This window comes from Balaenoptera ricei, chromosome 12 (assembly GCF_028023285.1).
Source record: "Balaenoptera ricei isolate mBalRic1 chromosome 12, mBalRic1.hap2, whole genome shotgun sequence".
Classification (NCBI taxonomy): Eukaryota; Metazoa; Chordata; class Mammalia; order Artiodactyla; family Balaenopteridae; genus Balaenoptera; species Balaenoptera ricei.
This window is the reverse complement of record NC_082650.1, coordinates 25,223,816-25,247,556: the sequence shown is the minus strand read 5'-3', so window position 1 is coordinate 25,247,556 and position 23,741 is coordinate 25,223,816. Positions and strand designations below refer to the sequence as shown.

The following is a 23,741-nucleotide window of genomic DNA, read 5'->3' as shown; positions in this document are numbered from 1 at the left end:
AACTGATTTATTCAGAGACCAGATCACTTAGAAATATTTCCTATATGAAGTTTATCTGTATAGTTTGAGTTTTTACAGCATTTTGAGAATATAACTATTGTACTGTTTTGCAGATGTCCAGATCTCTAGAGACCTGTAGTCAAGTACTCATATTATCCTGTATTTGACTTCTTTATAGTAAAGATTCAGAAGATTTTAGTGTGTCAGACCTAGTAAACTGGTGTTAAGTCTACTTATCAGGATATGCTGATTAAAAAAATCTGGCCTCAAATCCATAATATTTGCAGATGATAAACCTTTACCATTTTCATGATCAATTGCGGTAATGGAAGAAATTCAGGGTTGTCATGCGCTGTATTGATGTTCCCTGATTCATTCCAGGAGCAGGAGGAAAGCGGAAATGCTGATGGCATCACATCTGTGCACAGAGTGGAACAATATATTCCTGGTTCCAAATACTCATTTGTGTATATTTTTCTATATTTTTCATCATTCTTTTTTATGCCAGTGTCTGTAAAAAAGATGAAGCAAACCTGCTGGACCCACAAGCTTCAAAACCCCGTGTCACTGCAAGGAGAAGATGCTCACTGAATTTGCTTTGATGCCAAGCAGGGGGGCAAGGGATGATTAATATCTTAGAGAATGTGGTCAGAATTCCAAAAGGTGATGACAGATTCCTGCCGTGGCTAATGCCAAGCTGGCCAGTATTCAAAGAGTGACATGAGTAAGGGCAACCCATAAAGCAAACAGTTGTTTACTGGCAATTGTAATTGCCAAAAGGATGGGTTTACAGTGGATCTCGAGGTTCAAATTTAACTGTTAAAGAACTTGGTTAGCAAAAGCAAGGGTCTTTTGTCGTTGTTCACTGTGGAAATAATATTGCATCTAGAGTAGACGTGTGTGTGTACACGTGCATGTGTATGAAATTACATTGATGAGGTGATATCCAGTTATTCATAGATACACTCATGTACACATATATATGATCGCATGTGCCTTATTTCACTTGGCACCTGTTATAAACTTATTTTTTCTTATATTCTTATATATGAGTACATGTATCTATGATTAGTTTACCAATGAATATGACTTTTATTATTAAAAAAAGTTGTCATTATAATTGCTAATGCCATTAATAAAAGCGAGATGACTACAGTAATCTGCTATTCTTGCTATTAAGTTTTTACATTGGTGTTTTTTCAGTAGCCATCCTAGGAAGATGGAGTTGGTTGGATTCTTGTAGTTGTCAGTGGTGATGTGACCCTGCAGCAGGTTCAGATTGTGTGGCCACATCTGTAATACTTGCAACTTCTCAGTTCATTGCTCTTTTTTCTGCCTCTCCCCTTAGAGCTAGTCTCTGCAGTGAACATGGGATTCTCCTTTTCATATTTTCCAGAAATGAATTCCTGGGTTTGCTAGGTGAGGGGGGAGAAGGGGAGGAGGGGAGGTAAAGGGGCTGCTGTTGGGAAGAGCTAAGTGGAGACAAGACTGGGCCCACATGAGGATGACAATGCCCGCAAGAGTCTAGGCCTTGTGGGTTAGAGCCCAGGAGCGAGACCCCCCCCCCACTCCACACACCCCCAGAAGAAGACAAGGCGGGGTGGAGTTGGGAGGAGTCTGAGCCCACTTCACCATGTCTAATTTCATCAGTGAGGCTGGGAGCAGGTGATGGGGGAGGCACCTGCACGGTCCAGGTGGGGCAAGGAGGCCAGAGGGGCCAGGTTGGCTGGCAGAGCCGAGCGGCAGGAACCAGCCCGAGGTGTGTCTGAGAGAAGCCAGGTGGGCTGGGAACAGTAGAGGCCTGGGTATGAATAGCAGAGTGGGAAGCTGGGCCCAGGGGAAGTGGGTGAGAGGCGTGGGCTGTGGGATGGGGGAGAGGCACGGAGCGGGTGAGCAGAGCGGCTCCAGGACCCACCGCTTGTGCCGCAGGCAAGGCAGAAGGGGGCAGCCTTTCCTGACGGCGCTGTGTTTGTGGGGCTCCCGGGGTCGTGGGTCAGCACCGGCCTCCCCTCTCACCTTGCACCCTGCTCTGGCCGACTTTGGAAAGTGAGAAGGGAGGGGAGCACCTGGGCCCCCGTCAAGTCCAAATTTTGATACGTATTAGGCAAAGCTGATTTGAAAGTTATGAGGAGACGTGGGGAATGGATTTCAGTTTTGATCATTTATAGCCTCCTTCTTCTAAAAATAAAGTGGCTTTCAAAAATACATGTAATACTATAAGAAATAATAAATAAGTGAGAATATTAGTAATAGAGGTGATACTGTTGGGAAAAATAATGGATGTCTTGAGGCGTTACAAGAGGTAGGTCACAAACGTGGCTTTTGGATTTCCAGCACACAGAGGAAAGAGGCAGGCAGAAGAGGTGGCCTGCGCTACAGTGTCCATCAGATTAGCAAATGAAGCAAAACAAAAGCAGCGACTTATAAGATGTTATAAAATACTGAGCAATGTCCATGACAATGTCCTTTCATAAATAAATTTATTAGGCCTGCTCACGTCATTCAAAACAGCCTGTCCAGGGAATAAAACAATGTGGTCCAAGTAACCAACTCTGGGACACCTGGCTTAACTAAGGGATAGCTTCTATCTAGCACAGGACTCACACACCCAAATGCATCCAGGGTCCTGGCATATGAGTAGGTATATGAATGGGGCTGGAGTGGAGGCCTGGATGACCCAGAGAGGGCATGATACATCTAAAAGGCATTTACACTTCATAACAAAAAACGCTGTACTGGTTTAATAAGACACTGCAGGCCAGACCACCCCACTGGAACTCTGATCTAGAGGAATGTGTGGACATCATCTATGGACTCTTTTTTAAAAATTGTTTCTCTCAGTTGAGCTTTTGGCAGATATTGAACAGCAGTGAGTTAATGGATCGTATTCTTTGACAGGTACCTGGTCTGCAGGTAACCCATGTTGCCAGTTAATCATGCGGCCATATGTTTTACCCGTTGGACAGACTGGGGGGAGGTGAAGCCATTTGTCTTTTAAGCCGATGGCTTTGGGAATCCAGAGGCAAGGGGAGCGGCCAACTCCACCGTGGCCTTTGGTCTCCAGGCACCATTCTGGGGGCACCAAGAGAGAAGTAGGTCAACGTTTTGGGCACACTGTGCTTATAACTTAGGTGGTAAAATGGGAATTACATATGAAAAATATGATTTAGGAGTTTTGATTATGGCCATATTTTGAATATTTGTGCAGGTAAAGGGGAGGCCATTGACAAGGATAATCAAAATCAGGTTCTAGAGTGTTTCAGAGAAGCAAGGAAAATGCTTTAAATTTGGATTATAGTACTCGAGGATGGCGTGAGGTCTTTTCTGGAGTCTTTAACAGTGGGATAGTTTAACAACTGGGCAGTCTCTTTGCAGTTATATATATGCACACATACAGGCACACATGCATACACTAGTGCACGTACACATATACTTAATCTGGAGTTCTGTTCCCATCCTATGGTATTGTGGTTTGGTTCCGAGAGCTCTTGGACCGACCTCTCCTTCAGGGTGAGTGCATGCAGTACATGAAATGCTAGGGTGCTGTGTAGTTCTCCGTGATACAGCACCCTCAAGATCTAAATCTCCAAGCAGGAGAAAAGGCAGCCTGCTAATTTATTTCCTAGTACAGTGTGATCCCATTATATGCGAATTGAATTATGCAAATTTCAACTAATGACACATAAATAATAATAAAAGCTTCACATTATATGGAAAATTTCAACAGACACATTCCCCCAAGTTATGCATCAAGCCATCTCATATTTTCAAAGCCAGCAGGTCAACTGAATTATAAAAATGCTTTGTTACCCAATGTCATTACCTTTTCTTTTAAAGAGAAATACCTACTAACCCTTGGCAATATTATGTGAACTCTTGTTGTTTATAGAACTTTTTCATGGATTTTGGTGACATTTGTGTTATTATTTTAAAATTAACTTTATAATTTAAACCTTTATTATAGCTTTCAAAATACCCCAGTATGCTAATACTGGTACTGAAAAACATCCTGAAAATCTGTAACTTTGGAACAGAAATGTGATAAAACACTATGATATGCCTTGCTGTCAATTTATGAGGTACAACTGAGAAATATTAGAGATAATGCTGATATTAAAAAGCACCAGTAAAGCAAAAATACAGCACAACAGCTGCAGATTTATGCATTCTGAGGATGCGTTTCCCCATACTCTACCCCCAGACTAGGGGATAATCAGTCTTGAGTTACGTAAGTTCTTTAGGAACACATCTCATGAATCAAACACAGCCATGCCTTTTATGAATCCCTGTTATCCAGGCTTGGAAAAGATTGTTTAGGTTGAAAAACACACATAGCAGGATACCTATTTGTTTGACACTGAGGAGAAAATCTTTAAGGGGTTAGAAGAAGTAAATTTTCCTTCTTCTTTAAAACGTGTCCGTAGATATTTAGTGAATTATTTTACGCACACCACCCTGCTTTGTTTGTTGTAGGGAAGCAGAACATTGCTTGCACTTCTTTACAGATGGAGAAAGGAGGACGGTCACTTGCTGGTTGTAGCTTTGCTCTAAACACATTCAGAGTCCTTTGGTTTTGACATCAGGTAATATAAAGTGATAAAGCTTTTAATAATAATTGCTTATGTTTAAGTGGTGCTCATTATGTGCTGGACACTGTTCAGACTGCCTTCACACCTCCTTTGGTTTTCACGGCAACCCTTTCAGGTAGGTGCTCACTCTCATTTCTGCCATTTTAACAGGTGAGAAGATAGAAGCGCAGGGAGGTTAAGTGACTAGTCCAGGGTCTTAAAACTACTAAGTTTAGAGTTGAGAGTCAGTGCAGGCTGGCTGGCTGGCTCCGGAGTCCGTACCCTCAGTCACCACGCTCTGGCCTCTCAGGAAGCTCAGCGATGAGGATCCTCTGGTCAGAACCGTCATAGCCCGAGGGGAACTTGCTCTGCAAACAAGGGGATGTGTTCCCATGTAAGAAGAATTACTGTACGGAACAGATCCCTGTCGTAAAATAGTTGTTCAGAAACCCTAAAGTTTGCCCTTGGTACCTGGATGCTGAAGGAGGGTAGAATAGATTATGGTAAGTCTGAGGAAGTGAGGGTGAGGGCCAGGCTCTGCCCCAGAGAGAATTCTGTGCTGAGTCTAGAAGGCCTGCTGCGACTCAGGGGCGGAGCAGTGGGCTGTGCTCCCCAGTGGCCACCTTCCTCCCCTCTCCCTCCTCCAGCACCCAGTCACTGCAGAGTCCTAAATCCGACCGGGCCATACTTGCCTTCAACGAGACGTTTGTTAGGCACGATACAATCTTCATGGTGGTGGGTTTACAATGATGAAAATGACCGAGTCCCTACCTTAGGCTTTGTCTAGAAAGCCTCATGTGACTTCAGAAGCCCCTCCTCGCCCCTCCACCCCGCCAAACTCCCCATCTTCTTGTGATGCCTGAAACTATTGTAAGAGTGGTGAAAACAGTAAATTTCACAATTAAGAAGCTGAAAATGGCAGTGTCTGGTTTGGGGGGTTCCTGTTAGCATGAATGAGTTTGTCAAGAGCTTTGGGTTTGTTGGGCAGCCAGTGTAAATGACTACAGTCAGGTCCTTCCCTTTTACTAGGTGGGGGAGGACCGAGGCCTGAGTGGGGAGGAAGGATACAGGATGACAAAGAGAGTGACAGACTTTGCCCAAGTGACGTCAGCCTCATTATCTTACTGTCCAGAGTTGAAACTACTTGAGATTTTTGCCTAGAATGAGGTAAGCCGTGATTATTTTCACTTGGGCAGGGAGAAATAGAAGCTGATCACGGAATATTTGACAGTGAAGCCGTAGAAACAGGTACTGGAGTGTTCCTATACATTTTTTTAAAACCATGCTGACTTTGTATAAAGGAACCTTTTCTCATTTTGCTTGTTGGTCAATCTGTCACAGCTCAGACTAATGTCCCAGGGGAGGTGTGTAACACAGGCCCTCACTGAATGTGGGATTCCCTTCTTTCCACTTTCCCCTTAAAGGTTTGGTTGTATCAGGTGTTTGTATTCCATTTATACCTTTGTGGGACTACTATTCTTAAGAGCTAGGGATTTTGTAAATTTAGAAACAGCTTTCAGGAAACAATCAAATACATTTCTATAATATGGCTAATTTGTTATAGGTGTGGTTTTTGAATGCCACCAGTCCTGTTTTTTACAGTTAAAAAAATGTTTCCTATATGTTTCAGTAAATTGTAAGACTTAGGAATTTGAAAAAGAGGCATGACATTATTCATTTACTTACTTTCTAAACACCTAGTGTGTGAAATGTGAAAATACTTTTAAAAGAAATATCAAGTCCGTCTCAGCATTTAAAATTTAAAATTTGGGTATCGTGAATGCAAGGGTACTGCTAGGTCATTCTTTAAATTTGATTTCCTTAGTCCTGGGTTAATATCACTTTGGTGATTGCCATTACATTACAGAGTCACTGCCTTTGAGGCTGTTCCTCTGAAGGATTAAAGATAAAAGCAACTGAACTTTGTTTAATTGACTGATTAACATTTTAAGATACTAAAGGTGTCTACATTTCAGGTGACTACAGTTAATTTACCCAGTATACATACCACTCTTCTACTTCTTTGCAGTGTGCTTCCCTACACTAGTCTTTCTGCCTAGGGTTACAGCCCTCTCTCTCCCTTCTGCTCTGCTTGTCATGTGTGGGTTTCATGTGCCAGTGTCTTTCCAATGCACCTTTATTCAGCGCTGGATGTGTGCAAGGCATGAGCCCAGTGGTGCCAGGAGCATAAAGCTGAGTAATAGGCATCCTTTCCTGAGTCATCACCCGGTGGGGACCAACCACAGTGGGGACTCAAGTAAGGTTCAGTCCAGAACCTTCCTGGGGGTGGGGAGATCAGGATGCAAGGGAAGAGGGGAGTCCTGGCATCTAGAGATGGGCCTTGAAGAATGGGAGGAAGGGGAAGAAGTTTACTACGTGCCAGTCCCTGCTCTCAGCACCACCTGTGTATCAGTATATTTCATCCTTTTAAGAGCCATATAAGGTACATTCAGTTGTTATCTGCATTTTATACAGAGGAAGCTGACACACAGAGAAGTAAAGTAACTTGTTCACGAGCACACAGCTCATCAGTGGTACTGCTGGGGTTCTAAGTGAGGTAGTCTGGTTGCAGAGTCCATGCTGTGAATTGCTACACTGGACGGTTGGGGTTTGGAGAAGTGAAGATTAAGCATTGTGACACCCGGGAGGTAGATGGGGAAGCCACGGTGATCATGGGGGTAGACAGTTCGGTTTGGGCCATTTTGCTAAGTTCCTGGAATCCGACACTGAAGGGGATGATTGTAACATAGCCATAGGCTTTGTGGGTCCCATCATCTCTGCCGCTTCGTTTGGTGGCATGTTGTATTACATGAGGCAAGTCTGTCTTCTTTTCTCTGTGACATTCAGGATAACCTAAATCCCGTGATAGTGTTTCGAGGGCCCTTTTGGAGCTACCATCTGAACTTGTTGGTTCAGAGCTCCGTCATATTTCCTAGTTCACTGGAGTGATTCATTTTTTTTGTTTGTTTTTATAAAGTGAATGGTGTGGGTTTTTAAAAAAATTTCATTTTATTTATTTTATTTTTGGCTGCACTGGGTCTTTGTTGCTGTGCACGGGCTTTTCTCTAGTTGTGGCGAGCGGGGGCTACTCTTCATTGCGGTGCTCGGACTTCTCATTGCGGTGGCTTCTCTTGTTGCGGAGCGCAGGCTCTAGGCGCACGGGCTCAGTAGTTGTGGCTCGCGGGCTCTAGGGCGCAGGCTCAGTAGTTATGGCGCACGGGCTTAGTTGCTCCACAGCATGTGGGATCTTCCCGGACCAGGGCTCGAACCCGTGTTCCCTGCATTGGCAGGCGGAATCTTAACCGCTGCGCCACCAGGGAAGCCCCAGGAGTGATTCATTTTTAAAAGAACCCTGAAACTGCCTTTCATTACACCCACGTCTCAGGAAGACCTCATACTACACTGTTACAAGTACTGACATACGGCTAATTGCACTGTGAAGGATTTGGACTTTTTGAAGCTTACTGGTATGTTTTTCAGCAGATAACGGATAATCAGAAAATAAATTCCCTTGGTACAACATCACACCAGAAGAAAATGGTGAATGTTTTCGAACCCTGTCTGGTGTTATTCCAGTAGTAGAAATCTCCACACCAGAAACACCGTACCTTTGGCGTGAATGGGCTAAGGTGGGATGGTAGCTTTGATCTCACACTTGGCCGTGGGTTGGAATCCCACAGCCCGCTAGCTGACTTTCTCTCTCTCCCTCTCTCTGTGTTTCTCCCCAGAAGCCCCTTGTGCCACGCCGCTGATCTGCAGCTTCGGGAGGCCGGTCGACCTGGAGAAGGACGACTACCAGAAGGTGGTGTGCAACAACGAGCACTGCCCTCACAGCACCTGGATGCACCTGCAGTGCTTCTACGCATGGGAGAGCAGCATCCTGGTGCAGTTCAACTGCATCGGCCGGGCCCGCAGCTGGAACGAGAAGCAGTGCCGCCAGAACATGTGGACCAAGAAGGGCTACGACCTGGCCTTCCGCTTCTGCTCCTGCCGCTGCGGCCAGGGCCACTTGAAGAAGGACACGGACTGGTACCAGGTGAAGCGGATGCAGGATGAGAAAAAGAAGAAGTCGGGGTCGGAGAGGAACACCGGGAGGCCCCCCGGTGAGGCGGTGGAGGAGGCCAAGAAGTGCCGGCCGCCCACCAAGCCCCAGAAAGGCCTGAGCCACGACCTGCCCCGCCGGCACTCCATGGACCGGCAGAACTCCCAGGAGAAGGGCGGGGGCGCCGCAGCCTACGGGGCGCGCTCCCCCTGCGGCTCCCCGGGCCAGTCCCCGCCCACCGGCTACTCCATCCTCTCCCCCGCCCACTTCAGCGGCCCCCGCTCCTCCAGGTACCTCGGGGAGTTCCTGAAGAACGCCATCCACCTGGAACCTCACAAAAAGGCCCTGGCGGGGGGCCACGTGTTCCGAAACGCCCACTTTGACTACAGTCCGGCCGGGTTGTCAGTTCACAGGGGGGGCCACTTCGACGCGCCCGTGCAGTTCCTGCGGCGCCTGGACCTGTCCGAGCTCCTCACGCACATCCCCCGGCACAAGCTGAACACTTTCCACGTGCGGGTGGAGGACGACGCCCAGATGGGCCAGGGCGAGGATCTGCGGAAGTTCATCCTCGCGGCCCTCAGCGCCAGCCACAGGAACGTGGTGAACTGCGCCCTGTGCCACCGGGCGCTCCCGGTGTTCGAGCAGTTCCCGCTGGTGGACGGAACTCTGTTCTTAAGCCCCTCGAGGCACGATGAGATCGAATACGATGTTCCCTGTCACCTTCAAGGTACAGGTGTTCACTCACCTTGCCTGTTTTCTGTTTGTGAGAAGTGAAAAGCCAACAAGAAGGGATGGCTCTGTTCGGGCTTAATTTTAACCGATGATGTGTTTTTGTTCTAGTCAGGAGCTAGCTAACTTTTGAATATTTCAGCCCTGCCCATTGAGGTGGTGGAGGTGGTGTCCTTTCCTCTGATGTCACACTATACCGAGTACAGTGGTCCTGGTGGGTAATTTTATGTTTCTGTCTTGCTGTAATTTGAAGAGAGGATTCAGGTGTATAGTTTTTCGTAATTGGGAGGAACTTTAGAGAAGGAATTGCATAAAAATGTTTCACTTGCTATAAAATAGTTGCCTTTGAAACCTATGTTAATGTGCTCAGCAAGCTGTGTATTCTCTTTGATCCTTGTAAACGTAACACAGTGAGGGAAGGGTCAATGTGTTTTTAGATTAGTTGAATTAATCTTGAAATGTATGAAAGGTGAGACTTTCTTGATAGCAGCAAAAGGAAAATGAAAGCTCAGATATTACCCTGGTGGTGAGGCGTGGGGAGCTTCTTATTATTAGTGCTGTGGATGACATACAAAGACTGGGACATTTCAGCCAGCAAATGAATAACAGGGGGTGGGTCAGTTGACAGAGAAATCTGTCAATTCATGTAAAACTACTGAATTTATATAAATATGGGATCCGTGACATATAACCCGTTTATAACTTTAAAAGTGTGCTTTAAAAAGCCTATAGTAAAAATGATATATCCCCACCTATCTTCTTCCCACCCACCCCTGCTGTCTCACTTCTCAGAGTGAGACACTTTCAAATCTTAACTGATTCTTCAGGTTTTTACCATCATAATTTTAAAACTGCTATCTTCATTCTCCGATTTTAGATATTACCTCTAGATTTACTTTTAAGGTGGATGATGGTTCATGCTTTCTTGCATCTTCCCCTTTCTCTCAGGATAATCCATCACAATTCTTAGTTAAATCCTTAATGATTTTGTTATTATGAGTATATAAATATTTAGTGCTGAGCCAAGAAGTATAGATGTATTTCCTATTTAGAGAACTGTATGTTCTGGGACTCCTTTTGTTTTTATCAAAGTTCATAATTGCTTCACATTTTCATTTGCTTAGCCTTTTTTTTGAAGCTTTGGCTGGTGGTTCTAACTCTCCAGCAGCTCTACAAACCACCCTTCAAAAACATGTCCACATACCTGTCAAACGTTTTTTTTTTTTAAACATCTTTATTGGAGTATAATTGCTTTACAATGGTGTGTTAGTTTCTGCTTTATAACAAAGTGAATCAGTTATACATATACGTATGTTCCCATATCTCTTCCCTCTTGCGTCTCCCTCCCTCCCACCCTCCCCATCCCACCCCTCTAGGTGGTCACAAAGCACCGAGCTGATCTCCCTGTGCTATGCGGCTGCTTCCCACTAGCTATCTATTTTACATTTGGTAGTGTATATATGTCCATGCCACTCTCTCACCCTGTCACATCTTACCCCTCCCCCTCCCCATATCCTCAAGTCCATTCTCTAGTAGGTCTGTGTCTTTATTCCCGTCTTGCCACTAGGTTCTTCATGACCTTTTTTTTTTTTTCCCTTAGATTCCATATATATGTGTTAGCATACGGTATTTGTTTTTCTCTTTCTGACTTACTTCACTCTGTATGACAGACTCTAACTCCATCCACCTCACTACAAATACCTCCATTTCATTTCTTTTTATGGCTGAGTAATATTCCATTGTGTATATGTGCCACATCTTCTTTATCCATTCATCCGATGATGGACACTTAGGTTGCTTCCATGTCCTGGCTATTGTAAATAGAGCTGCAATAAATGTCAAACAATTTTATGAATTTTTTTCTAGAAATTTCCTTCATGGAGCCTTTCATCTTCCTACTCCTGTCTGTCCTGCTGCACTTAATGCCTACTGTACTACATAGCTGTCCTTCTAGGAATTCTTTCATCTCTTTCCTATTTTTTATCTTCTGTTTCTTAGATCCCATACTTTGTTTTTTCTTGGTAAATTTCCTCAGTTTGTTAAGAAGCATCCCCTAGGAGCTTTCTGAGAAAGGAAGCATGGGAATAGATGTTTTGAGATTTTGAAAGTCTAGTAGTATCTTGATTCTATCTTCACACTTCCAAGTTATAATTATTTTCCCTTTGGAATAGTTTTCCCTTTGGAATATTTTCCCGTAGTCTTCCAAGTTATAATTATTTTCCCTTTAGAATTTTGAAGGCATTACTTCACTGTCTCCTGTCTTCCAATGTTGCTACTGAGAAATCTAATATTATTCTTATTCCTGGCCCTTTATTTCCCCTTCCCATCCTCCAAAGGTTTTTAGATTTTCTCTAGTATTCTGAAGTTTCACCATGATGTCTTTTTTTCCATTTGTTGGGCAGGATGCTTTCTTGGTTTTTTGATTTTGTAAACTTATAGTCTTCAATTTGGGGAAATTTTCTTTTGATTTATTTCTTTGATGATTTCCTCCCATTTTCATTTTCTTTCTTTCTTTCTTTCTTCCTTCCTTCCTTCCTTCCCTCCCTCCCTCCTTTCTTTCTTTCTTTCTTTCTTTCGTTCTTTCCTTCCTTCTTTCTTTCTTTCTTTCTTCTCTGTAGAACAGTTAATCAGATGTTGGACCTCTTAGATTGATCCTTTTTTTTTTTTTGAGGAGGGGGGAGATCCTTTATTATGTATATTTTTGGCCCTGTTCATCTCTTTATCTTTATACTGCTTTCTGGAAGATTTCTCTGATTTTATATTCCAGTATTTTTACTGAGTTTAAGATTTTCTGTTGTCTATTATATTTGTAATTTCCAAAAGTTCTTTTTAATAGCATCCTGTTCTTGTTTCATGCATGCTATTTCTGTTTCATCTTTCTCAGCAGGGAAAGGGAGCTGAATTTGCGAGGAGTGTTCTCATTCATTTTCTAGAGTTTTGCCTACCGTCCTGTGTCTTTTAGCCTTTGTTATAGGGCAAGCCACTCTAAAACTTAGTGCTGTAAAACAGTGATGGTTTATAATTTCTCGCAATTCTATGAGTTGGTTGGTTAGGATGGCCTCTCACACATGTCTAGCAGTTGGCAGTCTGGTTGGCCTTGGGAACCTCAGCTAGAATGGCTTATCCCTGTTTATATATCCTTTCATCTGCTGGTAGACTAGCCTGGACTTTTTCACATGGTGTTCTCAGGATAGCATTAAAGATGGTGAGAATGGAGCTGCATGGCCTCTCTCTCTTGAGGCTTAAGCTTGGGACCGAGTAACATCACTTCCATCACATTCTATTCCTCAAAAAAATAAGTTGTAAGGCTATCCCAGATTCAGGGGATGAATCAACAGACTCTGCTTCTTGATGAAAAAAGTTGTATAGTTGTATAGTTCTAATGTGTGGTTATTTAGTGATTTGTTATACCCCGCTCTTTCCCTTTCAGCACCTCATCTCAACCTCCCCTGTGCTTCTTGTCCAGTTTCAGAGCTAAACCATTTATTATTTCTCCATCTAATTTCCGATCTCATATTCAGGGTTGCAAGCACCTCACAGTTTCATGGAAGATAGAATTTGTATTTTGTTCCTTGTACTTTATACTGTGTGGGGATAATTTTAGGGGGAAGTAGATGGAAACATCTTCACCTCACCATTTTATGACTGGAAATAATTCTTTATGAAGATGAATGAGGGTACAGGGGTACAGGGTACATGAGAAGAGAGTTGTCCTTTTTCTATTCATGATGGACAAATCCTTTTCATTTAATCTGTTCACCAACCAATCAAACTTATGAATTGCATACTTGTCCTGGGTACTATCAGTCCTTGCCACTCATCAGTCTATAATCTTAGGATATAAGATGCATTTACAAAAGTGTAACTAACTTTACCAGGCCTAAGGCACTAGTACCACCTTTGGAACTGGTATCACCTGGATATTATGTACGTGAAGCAACCTATCATTTCCAAAGAGGAAGGGGACACTTTGGCCTGGGTAGTCAAAGGAGGTAATGTGAAGGCAGATGTCAAGAGGGGCATTGGACTTTGATAAGTACACGGTCTAACTACACTGGGGGTTTGTTGATAAGGAGTAATGTAAGCAAAGGAATAGTTGTTCATAAAAAGGTCAGGAGACAGTGAGAGAACCGAAGAGCACCATCTGGTTGGAGCAGAGGTTCTAGAGTAGGAAATGAGTAAGGTAGGTGGAGAACAGATTGTGGGTGTCCTTTCAAGCCATAACAGAGAGCTTTGCCATATTGATGAATTGAAGGGTTTAACAATTTTTTTTTTTAAAGCCAACGGTTGCTTGGGGGAAAAGTTGTTTGAAAGGGGTGGAAGCTATACAGTTGAAACTTAAATCTGTATTCTAGATGCAAGGAGAAGAGAGACAGCTGGGTGGTGATGGTGGGGATTGAAAGGTGGGAACAGCTGTAAGAGATTATATTAAAGGAAAGATCACAGCTTTGGAGACAGCTTTACTGTACGGGATAAAGATGTGTCCTTGTTGGCTCACTTTGGCTCTAGACCAGGTAAACGGTATTGTCACGAACAGGAGTAGAGAATGTTGAGGAAGGGACCTGATCTTAGAGGAAAGAAGGTGGGGTACTTGTGTGTATTGGGTTTGAAGAGATGTTGGGACTTTTGTGTGGAGGTGTCTTTCACAGGCGCTATTAGAAATAAACATTTAGGATGAACACTGAAGCTTATTTTATAAAATTAGTGGCTAAAAGAGTGGAAGAGGCCTTGAATGGGGAGAAAAGAGAAAGAAAAGGAGGAGTATATGACAGAGCCCAGGACCAGATCTTAAGGGTACCCATCAGAGTGGATGGAGAAAGGTAAAAATTAGACAGGCCTAAGAATTCTGTGTATGTGTGTGTGTGTGTGTACACACCTAAGTACATACACACATTATCCAAATAGATAATGGATGCGTTAGGTGTGCACTACAGAAGTCTTGAGAAGTTTAACTGTTGATGATAAAGTCTGAGAATCTGGTTGTTGTATCAGCACCAGACAAGTCAATGCCATAAGTGGGGCCTTGTCGTATGTCCATGTTTTTATTGCCACATCTCGAAGTTCATGCCATCTTTTTTTTATAACAAGCCAGTGCCAATAATTTCTTCCATCACGGAGTTCCAACCATGTATTCCTTAAAGCATTTTCAGTTCCAGTAGGAAGGCACGTTCCAGGCCACAGGATTCCAGGCTGCAGTTGATTATACGCTGCTGAAATAATGTGTAATTTCCAGTGGTGGACCGTGTGGCTTGTCATTCCCTTGCCCTGGGCCCTTTCCCCCTCAGTGCCCTCCCCAGCCTCCAGCTCCAGCCTCTCCTCCCTGATTTTTCCAGAAGAAGATGTTTTTGTTTGGTTTTAATAATCTATTAAGGTTGATTGAGTTAGGAATTTCTTTTGGTACAATAGTTCTTTACCACTTAGAACCATTGGTAATTATTCTCTCAGAAATCTGCTTTTTGTTTGAACTCACAACCCTAGAATTTAGAAATTTTAAATTCTTAGTATTGAGGACAATATATAATAGTAACTGAAACAAATTCCCAGCCAGGAATTCCCGTGATGTAGCCTGGAGATTAAGAGTCAGACAAGTCTGGACTTTGCTATTTATTATCTTTTTGAACTCGGGCAAGCTATTCCAGCTCTCTAAGCTTCAGTTCCTCCTATCTGAAGTGGGAATAACAGTAACGCCTACTTTAGAGGGTCGTTGTGAGGGTTAAATGAAATGATTCACATAGCCTCCTAGCACAGTGTCAGATCCTTGGTAAGCACTCAGTGAAAGTTCCCTGTCAACTTCATCATCATGGTCATTGCTACCAACATGTGACTTCTCTGTCTGTCCCTGTCCCCACCCTTCCTAGCAGCCACCTTGATGTCTTTGAATGTTTGAGATCTGCAGTGTTTGAGAACTCCGTCTAGGATGGAGATTGGAAATGAAGCCTTTTCCAGTGGCTGCTAGATATTGAACTGACATCCTGAAATGCCCCAGGCCACTCTGAGTGTGAGATTGTTTTATTTTCAGTGCCCTACAGCAGAGGTGGGCAGTATTGCAGGAAGCTCTTGTCACCCTTCCCATTTTTTGGCATAGAGGCCTCCAAGGTTATAACGTCTTCGGCTGTTAATATATCCCATCCATTCATGTAACATACAATTATGGAGTGCTTTCTGCGTTCCAGATATTGTGCAAGACACTGAACCTTCAAGGAGGGCATAGTTCCTGCCCTCAAGGAGGGGGAGAGAGAGTCTTGTAAGTGAATGAAATGAAAGGTTTCCCTATAAGTACTGTATACCCCTTTCTAATGGGTAAGGAGCAGGCTGGTCCTTAACCACTGAAAATACGAAGAGCATGGTCTGGCTGATGGCAACCAGCAGCACATTCTGAATAAGAAGTCACTCAGGAGTATGTGTTCTGCTGCTGGTAGTTTTTTAGCACAGTGGAACCCCCGATCCCCACATAGAGAGCAGAATTATTGTTGTTACACATTGCCCAGACAGATGCTGGACATTCCCGCTCTTCCCCGATTTGAGCCTGAACCCTTCCATATCAACTAGGGTGACATCTTTCCTTTACAAGCATTAGATATTGATAAATAGTGGAGGAATGGGCTTATGACTTTCAAGAGCCCAGTAAATAACAAGACATTGAACTCCTTTGGAAAAAAAAAAAGCACAACTAAGATATAATTCTGGTTCCTAAATTGGATGTGGTGATGGATGAGCAATTTTGGAGACAAGAACAGTTAACATAGTAATTTTGACTATGGTATAATTCTGGGCTACCAATACCAAGACAGACTTTGGACTTTTTCATGATGGGACTTGTTGATGGATGAGAGCCCATGAACACAGACCAACATTGCTGGTTCAGCCTCCATAATCCACAGTAGATCTCTGAGCAGGAAGTCCTGCATGATCACAGGCTGCTTTTGAGCATCTGTGGCTTGGTCATTTTGAGTTTGGATGTCCGTATTATAAACCTGGCAGCACTTTTCGGAAAAATGAATTGAAGCCGGTATTTAATAAGATTGAACTTAAAGTATGTGTCCCATTGACAATAGTTAGTAATCCATCATTATTGTAAAAGGACAACTTGGGGATATATGATAAATATCATCTATTTCGCTTTTTATATTTATTCAAATGATAAAGTTTTGCTTATAACTGATAGATGAGCCATTGTTTTAATCCCCTTTGGTGACAAAAGGTGATTTCTTGGCCAGCCACTCTCAGCATCGTGTCTTCTGTGTACAGGGAGGCTCATGCATCTGTACGCAGTGTGCGTGGACTGCCTGGAAGGGGTTCACAAGATCATCTGCATCAAGTGTAAGTCGCGGTGGGATGGCAGCTGGCACCAGCTGGGCACCATGTACACCTATGACATCCTGGCCGCCTCTCCATGTTGTCAGGTTGGTATTTACCCCACAGAGCGAGTAGTGGGTGCTATCAGGCTTCTGTCCCCAAGTGAATGCAGAGGAGTTAGAGGCAGCTCTGCGGTTACGTTGGAGGAGGTGGGAGGGTGTGGAGAACGTGCTTCAGGCGTGAGCAGCCATGGGGCTCCCCGAAGTCCAGCAGTGATGGTTGATTTACTGCAGCGTGGTGCTGCTGTTACTGGAATACTAGGCAGTCATTAAAAGGGATCTTGTAATTATGTGGGAAATATTTTCAGTATTTTAAGTCAAAAAAGCCGCCTTTAAATGGCAGAATAATATGCTTCCATTTGTAAAAAGTGAACATGGAAAGGAACCTGCTAGCCTATTACCAGAGGTTGTCTCTGGGCGGTGGGATGCTGAGTGGTTCCTTTAGTTTTCTTTTTGCTTACTTATATTTTTTAATGTTTTATATGATTAACGTAGTTTCTAGTAAGAAAAAGTTGTCATTTAAAAGGAAAGAAGAAAGTTTCACTTTCTTTAATAGACAGGATTTTCTTTTTGTTTCGTTTCTGTGCGACAGTGCAATTATCCAGGAACTGCCTGCCCTGTCAGGTGTTTGAGGTTGACTTGAAAGATTTGTAGTCCTTAAAGCTCTGCTAAGGAGGGGCATATTCTGATGCTAAGAAAGCATCTGAACTTTAGCTGTCATGAGGAAAAGAGGGAAGTATTAACATTGGAAAATGCCTTACATAAGTCCATAGAAACACAGGAGACAAAACAAAATCCTTGGAAGTATCTTGATTTATTTCCAAGTGCTTTGGAAAAGAAAACACTTGCTGTATAATTCTTTGATATTCATGGATTGGAGAGATATTTTCCTTCCCTCTTAAGTGGCTAAGTCTTTAATATAAATAACTGATAAACATTTCATTAGTTTTATTACACAGTTTTATATCTTTAGCATTATGGTTTGACTTTTATAAAGAGAATATCCTTACCATTAGCAGTTTATTCAGAAGATAAGCTGCGTTGGTTGAATTAAAAGGTTGGCACAGTTGGTGTTTCAGCTATGCTGTGTCTGTACTAGTGATCTTAGAAGAGAAGTATGGTCGTGAGAGACCTGAATGGCCATCTGTAGCCTGTCGTTTGATTCCAGATAGGGTTGACTCCTTTTACGCTATTCTCATACATGGACCACATTTCCATTTGAAACTTAGCCTTGGAAGTGAGATATCATTGTCTTTTAGTTATTCACTGTAGCATTTTATAATACCCACTGTTCCTTGATGCCAGCTCTTGAAATGAGGGGAACAAAAGGAAGGGACTCCTCTCTCCCACACACACCAGACAGGGTTATCTTTTAAAGAAATAAGGAAGTGAAAGAATGTGTGGGCCTATAACTCATAGAGTGTTAGCACTGGAAAAGACTCTTATTTTCCACATACAGTGGAGGCCTAAACAATTAGAATGTTTCTCCCAGGTCTACCCGCACGTGTCCCAGCCATGGCCACAACCTCTGTCACTCCCAGTCTGGTGCTCTTTCTACTCCACCACTGAAAGGCACTGGGGTTATTTCCTCATCTTCAGGGAGAAAAGCAGAATGGCATCCTGCCACACCCAGCCTGCTGTTCCTCACTGTATATTTCTTCCTTAAAACAATTTAAGCCCAAACACTTCTTTTCTGGCCCCTTACTGAAATGGAAAACAGGTTTGATTACTTTTGGCTTAAAAAAAATCAATTAACTATATTCACTGAGAAGGTACAAGTGTTAAACACTATTAAGGCATCAAGGAGTGTCTTCCAATAAGACTTCGAGGCCAAAATAAGCAGGAATTCATTATTAGAAAGGAATAATAGGTTAAAGAGACTGGTTAAAGAGAGAGGTTTGCTTAGAATCTCACTTTTAATATTGTTCGGAGAGATTAGTCAGTTAAAAGGGAGTTTATCTCAGGTTACAGAAAGGTAGTCCATGTAATGGCTAAGAGGGTAGGCTCTGGAGTAAGCTACTGTGGTTCAGATCTCAGCCTTTCTGCTTTATCACCATGTGCCTCAGTTCCATCATCTAAAATTCATGTACTACTACCTACCTACAGGAGCATTTTGAGGACAAAATGAGATTATACTTCTCTATTACCTTTTTAGAATGAGTCTGAATTGAGAGTCTGTTATAATTTCTGGTTATTCACTGAAGTCCTTGGACCTGTTGCTGAGAGCTTGGGTCTTGTGCTGTTAGAGGGAGGCTGGGGCATGAAGAAAGGTACAGTGTGCTTGCAGGTTCCAGAAGCCTCAGGGTAAGCGTGGCCCTTATTCCTGGATCCTCAATTTTACTGAAGTATTTCAGGGAAATTTTATTTTTACCCCAAAGAAAACAGAAATGTAGTAACGAGTAGAATGAAAACTGTCTATGGATTTTAAAAATAAACAAAAAAAGTCTTCAAAGAAATTTTATGCAGTTTGGATGAGGGAAGTTGGTTTCAGTCACTTCTTAAAATCCAGGGGGCAGAGATTTCCAATTGTTAGGGGAACTTTACCGGAGAAGTTTAGGCAGTACAAGTTGAGAATTTTCTTCCCACCAGTAGGAGTAATTACTAGCAGTGCTGCACGTTGGGAGAGAAGAGTCATTCATCTTTCAGGCTGATGGGTGAATATTTGAGTGTATATCTCATGCTTATCTGATGCTCTGCATACCCTGTTTTGGGTAAGAAAAGGGATGCTTTACTAAACTCTTGATCAGGTTCCCAGGTAGAGCAGTCTCACGTTTTGGTTGGTCTGACGTGGGCAGCGCTGTGAGGTGGAGGGGTACTGTGGCTCACGGCATCTTGTGTTCCCCCCCCAGGCCCGCCTGAACTGTAAGCATTGCGGGAAGCCAGTGATCGACGTGCGGATTGGGATGCAGTACTTCTCCGAGTACAGCAACGTCCAGCAGTGTCCACACTGTGGCAACCTGGACTACCATTTCGTGAAGCCATTTTCCTCCTTCAAAGTCCTCGAAGCTTATTGATGAAAGCTTTGCTTTAGTAATAGCTATTTTATTGACATTATTACTTTATTACATATCTTTTCTAGGGAAGCCTTCTGTGACATTCATTTCTTTTCTAATTGAAAGGAGAGTTCCTTTGTGTATGTGTGCCACTAAAAGGGGGGCTGCCCCTTGCCTTCTCTTGACTCCCAAGTGTTAGCCTGTGGTCACGACCAGAGCCCAGCCGGTACTCCTGTGAGCTTGGAGGAGCAGTTAACTATCACTAAGAGTCTCTCGGGCAGCTTTTAGGGTGGTGGGGAGGATGGGGTGAATTTAGGAAAGGGATTATGTGGTCATAAACTGAGAGCATGGTAGGAGTTGGGAAGAAACTCTTACTAAAATGTTAACTGTCTAAAGGCCCACTTTTAGATCTCCTCCGGGCCTTGGGAAAAACATGTGACAAGTGAATGTAATCTGTGCCTGGAGAGCTGCTGGTGTGTTTGTCCACCTTGGTTTGGCGTTCCGCAGTGCATGCTGGCCTGCAGTTTCCCCTCACTGACAGATCATTGGAAGGTGGACATGAGCCCTGATTCTATCCCTGTTGTAGTTTAACAGCCAGTTTTCATACTGAAAATAATATCCAAATTATAAGGCATATGAAAGTATATATTTTTAGGTAAGCTGACCTATAACAAAGAGAATATGCTAAATGAATTTGGAAATGATGCAGACTGACTCAAGAGGGCAAAAAGGCAGAACGCTGTCATTTGAACTGTGTCTTTGAAGTTGGTCAAACAGGCTCTTAAGGAGAATCCAAGAATAACATGATTTGAGCGGTACTGATTTATATGGGTTGCACTGTCGAAGTGCCATTTGATGTCAGATCCTTCACACAGGTAAATCTCACAGCCACAGACCCTAACTGGTGAGTTTCAGAACCAATTGCCACACTTGTCTTCCCCCCAAATTGCTTATGGCTGCATTTTACCCCTTTAATGCTGCGTTTCCCAAATCAAAGATTTTGCCCTAAGAAGAAAAGGAAAAAATTATTTGTGAGCCTTTGAGGAATAGAATAATTTTAGTATTTCTTTTTAAAGTGTTTCATTTTGGAAAATCACTGATTATAATACATAACAATATGTTTGAAAATAGATTATTCTGAAGATCTCCATGGTACCTTACCATTGGTGAAGAAGATGATAATTTACGGAACTTGATTGGTCAGAGCAATGAGCTTTCCAAAATCCCAGCCTTCTGTTTATTAGAGCTTTCTGATTTAAGTAGACTGACACCCCATACCTTTAGAGAACTGGAATTGGAATATAATTTCTCAAAAATGAATTTGATAATTTACACATATATGCTAAAAGAATGTTGAAAATATGATCCTTTTATGGGTAGCTAAATTTGGGGTTATGTGAACGTTTTCTATTATTTAGTTTATACCGTTTATTTTTTTCTCAGAAAAACAGTTGTTTTTCCTCTCAGAAGTGTTTAGGCATCATTGCAAGTGAGTTTCAGCTCTGCTACATGGAATATTTGATGTTTTGTTTGAAAGAACACAGCTGACTGTGAGGGACTGACTAATATTCTTTATCTTTCGGTTTGCATGATTGTAATTCGGCTGACCACATCCAGTTTGATGTTTGATGATCTGAAGAATATCACAGTGAGGGGAAATGCTGAATACCTGTAAGAAGCAGCAAATTGTCATTGGTCTCACAGTATTGGAGGCAGGGAAAAGAGGTCTCTAGGACACATCCCTTGCAAATTTGTCTTTAATACACAAAGCTGTAACTGAACTAGCTGTTTCGCTCTTGATTCTCTCATGTACCCAGTTATAAAAATTGGTGAGTTTCTCTTGTCTTCAGAGTACCATTGGATTTTATTTCTGCATTTAAAATGAATAGTAAAATATTTGTAATGCTGTTCTTTAACCCACCAAAATTTCTGAAGAGAAACCTGCTTGTATTGTTGTTCTGAAGCTTCAAGTTTACATAGAGATCACATTCAGCAAGCTCCTCAGCCTAAAACTTCTGCACGTGTAGTGTCTGATGCATTCACTATTTTCTCCTTATATTGTTGTCTACTCCGAGAAATAAGTATGAGGAAGTTTCACTGTAAGTGAGTAAAATTTGCTTTTGGCATTTATTTTGATGATTAAGTTAGGATTCTATGGATGCTGAATTGATATAAAAGGAGAGGCATAGGTATCATATCCGAGAGTATCTTTTGCCTTTAAGGCATTGCATTCTTGTCTAAAATGGAAAATTTGGCTGATTTGAGAATAAAATGTAATTGAGTATGCAACCATGTGAAGAATAAATTTTATTTTGGAATCTGCTGACCTTAATATTTTCTCCACACTTTCTCAAAGTACTTTGCTCTGAGTACCTTGATAGGAATTGGAATATATCAGAAAAGATGATTATTTTTGTTGTGGTTTGGATATTAAAGTATATTAGTCACCCAAGAGATCCACTTTCTGTTTTTCTGATAAATAGTGTTCAGTAACATGAACCTACTCGTAAGTGATTAATAAGTGATTTTTATCTACTTTAACTTGTTTTATTTTTAAGAGTTATACCTTGAACAAATAAAATTACCTGCTTTAGTTTAATGGGAAGACTGTTTCTGATCATCTCATCTTCTTCTCTTCAGGCCAGCTCAGTTCTTCACTCTCTTCTGGTTGCACTTGAAGCAGTTGATATACTGGGTTTACACCTTAAAAGATAGACATCTGCTGTGAAGTTAGGGAGTGGGGTGAATTATCCCATTGTAATTAAGAAAGAGCTTTCCCCAAACAGTCTTTAATTCCCAGTTTTTGTAAAAGAAGCTCATTCATTTTCTGAGTAAAAAGTATTTTCGAATCTGTCTGGGGGGAAATTAACTCATCAGGAAAATATTATTAGGTGTTTAAATCCTAAAACTAACAGATAAACTGATACGTAACTTATTAGATCACCCAAACTAACTTGCTGAAATCTTTTGTTTTGTCCTGTAAGATCAATGCTTAACATGCAGTCTCTCCTCCCGTGCCCAGGTCAGTAACTCCAGGTTGCTCTTCTCTTTAGTCTCATGGTAGCAGCTGTTGGGTAATTTTAGTCGGAGGTTGGGGAGGAGGTGAGGAGAAAGTGCTCTTGTTCAGTGTTTTGTTTCCTATAAAAGGATGCTGCCTAACCCAGCTCATCTCTGTGTCCTGTTGACTTTATTATTATTCCAGGTAATTGCAAGAAAATATAATGAATGGGCATCATTAACACCAGCTCAAAAACATATTCTTATCAGTGAAGATTTCTTGTCAAATGTCTTGGATTGCACTTTTGTTGAGGGAAGACAGTGTAAATAGTTAAAGAATGTTGATAAAATTGAAACATTTGGTTATGGAATTGTGTGGTGTTAGAAGGTTTCTGTTTGTGAAATGTATGTATTAAAAATAATAAAATTTCAGAAACTAACATTGTATTCTCTCTTTAGTGTGTCACTTTATTTTTTGCTGGGATTCCAGGTTTTTGAACTTGGGATTGTTTGATAAGAAAAGATAGTAGAGAAGACATTCTGACAGTTTGATCTCTATTCAGGTAGCCATTTCAAAGTCACTACTGCAGCTAATAAAAACTACGAACTTTTTATGCTGTTTGAAAGTGATGTACCACATGTAAATTCCCTTTGCAACAAAATAGCATTCTGTATAACAAAGTTGGTTCCATGTGGATAATCCACAATTATTGTTCTGGTTATAGGGAATTCTATTGACTAAGTAGATAATCCTATTCTACAATTTGTTGTTGTTGCTTCTAGGCCTGTAACAATTTTCATAATGAAAAGACTGGATTATATCCTTCTTCATTATAAGAAAATGAGAACTGAGTTGCTGTTAAACTTCTTGCTGACTTGCACTGTGATCTAGTTAAGCTTATCTTTCAAATTTCCTCATCCCCTTCATTTCAGATATTATACGCAGCCAATGGATTGAAATCCACAGAGTCATAAGAACACAGGAAACGTGGGTGAAGAAAGAGTCTCCAGTGGATTCACAGCCTGTCTTACCATTATTTACTACAGACATCTGAGG

The 23,741-nt window shown here is 42.1% G+C and overlaps 1 protein-coding gene across 1 annotated transcript in view; it reads left to right on the top strand.

Moving 5' to 3' along the window:
- Positions 1–23,088, top strand: part of HECA (hdc homolog, cell cycle regulator) — a 44,917-nt gene extending 21,829 nt beyond the window's left edge. The window contains exons 2-4 of the mRNA XM_059941093.1: positions 8,297–9,337; positions 16,588–16,742; positions 19,544–23,088. Coding sequence (XP_059797076.1) covers positions 8,297–9,337; positions 16,588–16,742; positions 19,544–19,708 — 1,361 coding nt within the window. The 3' untranslated portion in view covers positions 19,709–23,088. The remainder of the gene's footprint in view (positions 1–8,296; positions 9,338–16,587; positions 16,743–19,543) is intronic.
- Positions 23,089–23,741: the final 653 nt, after the last annotated feature.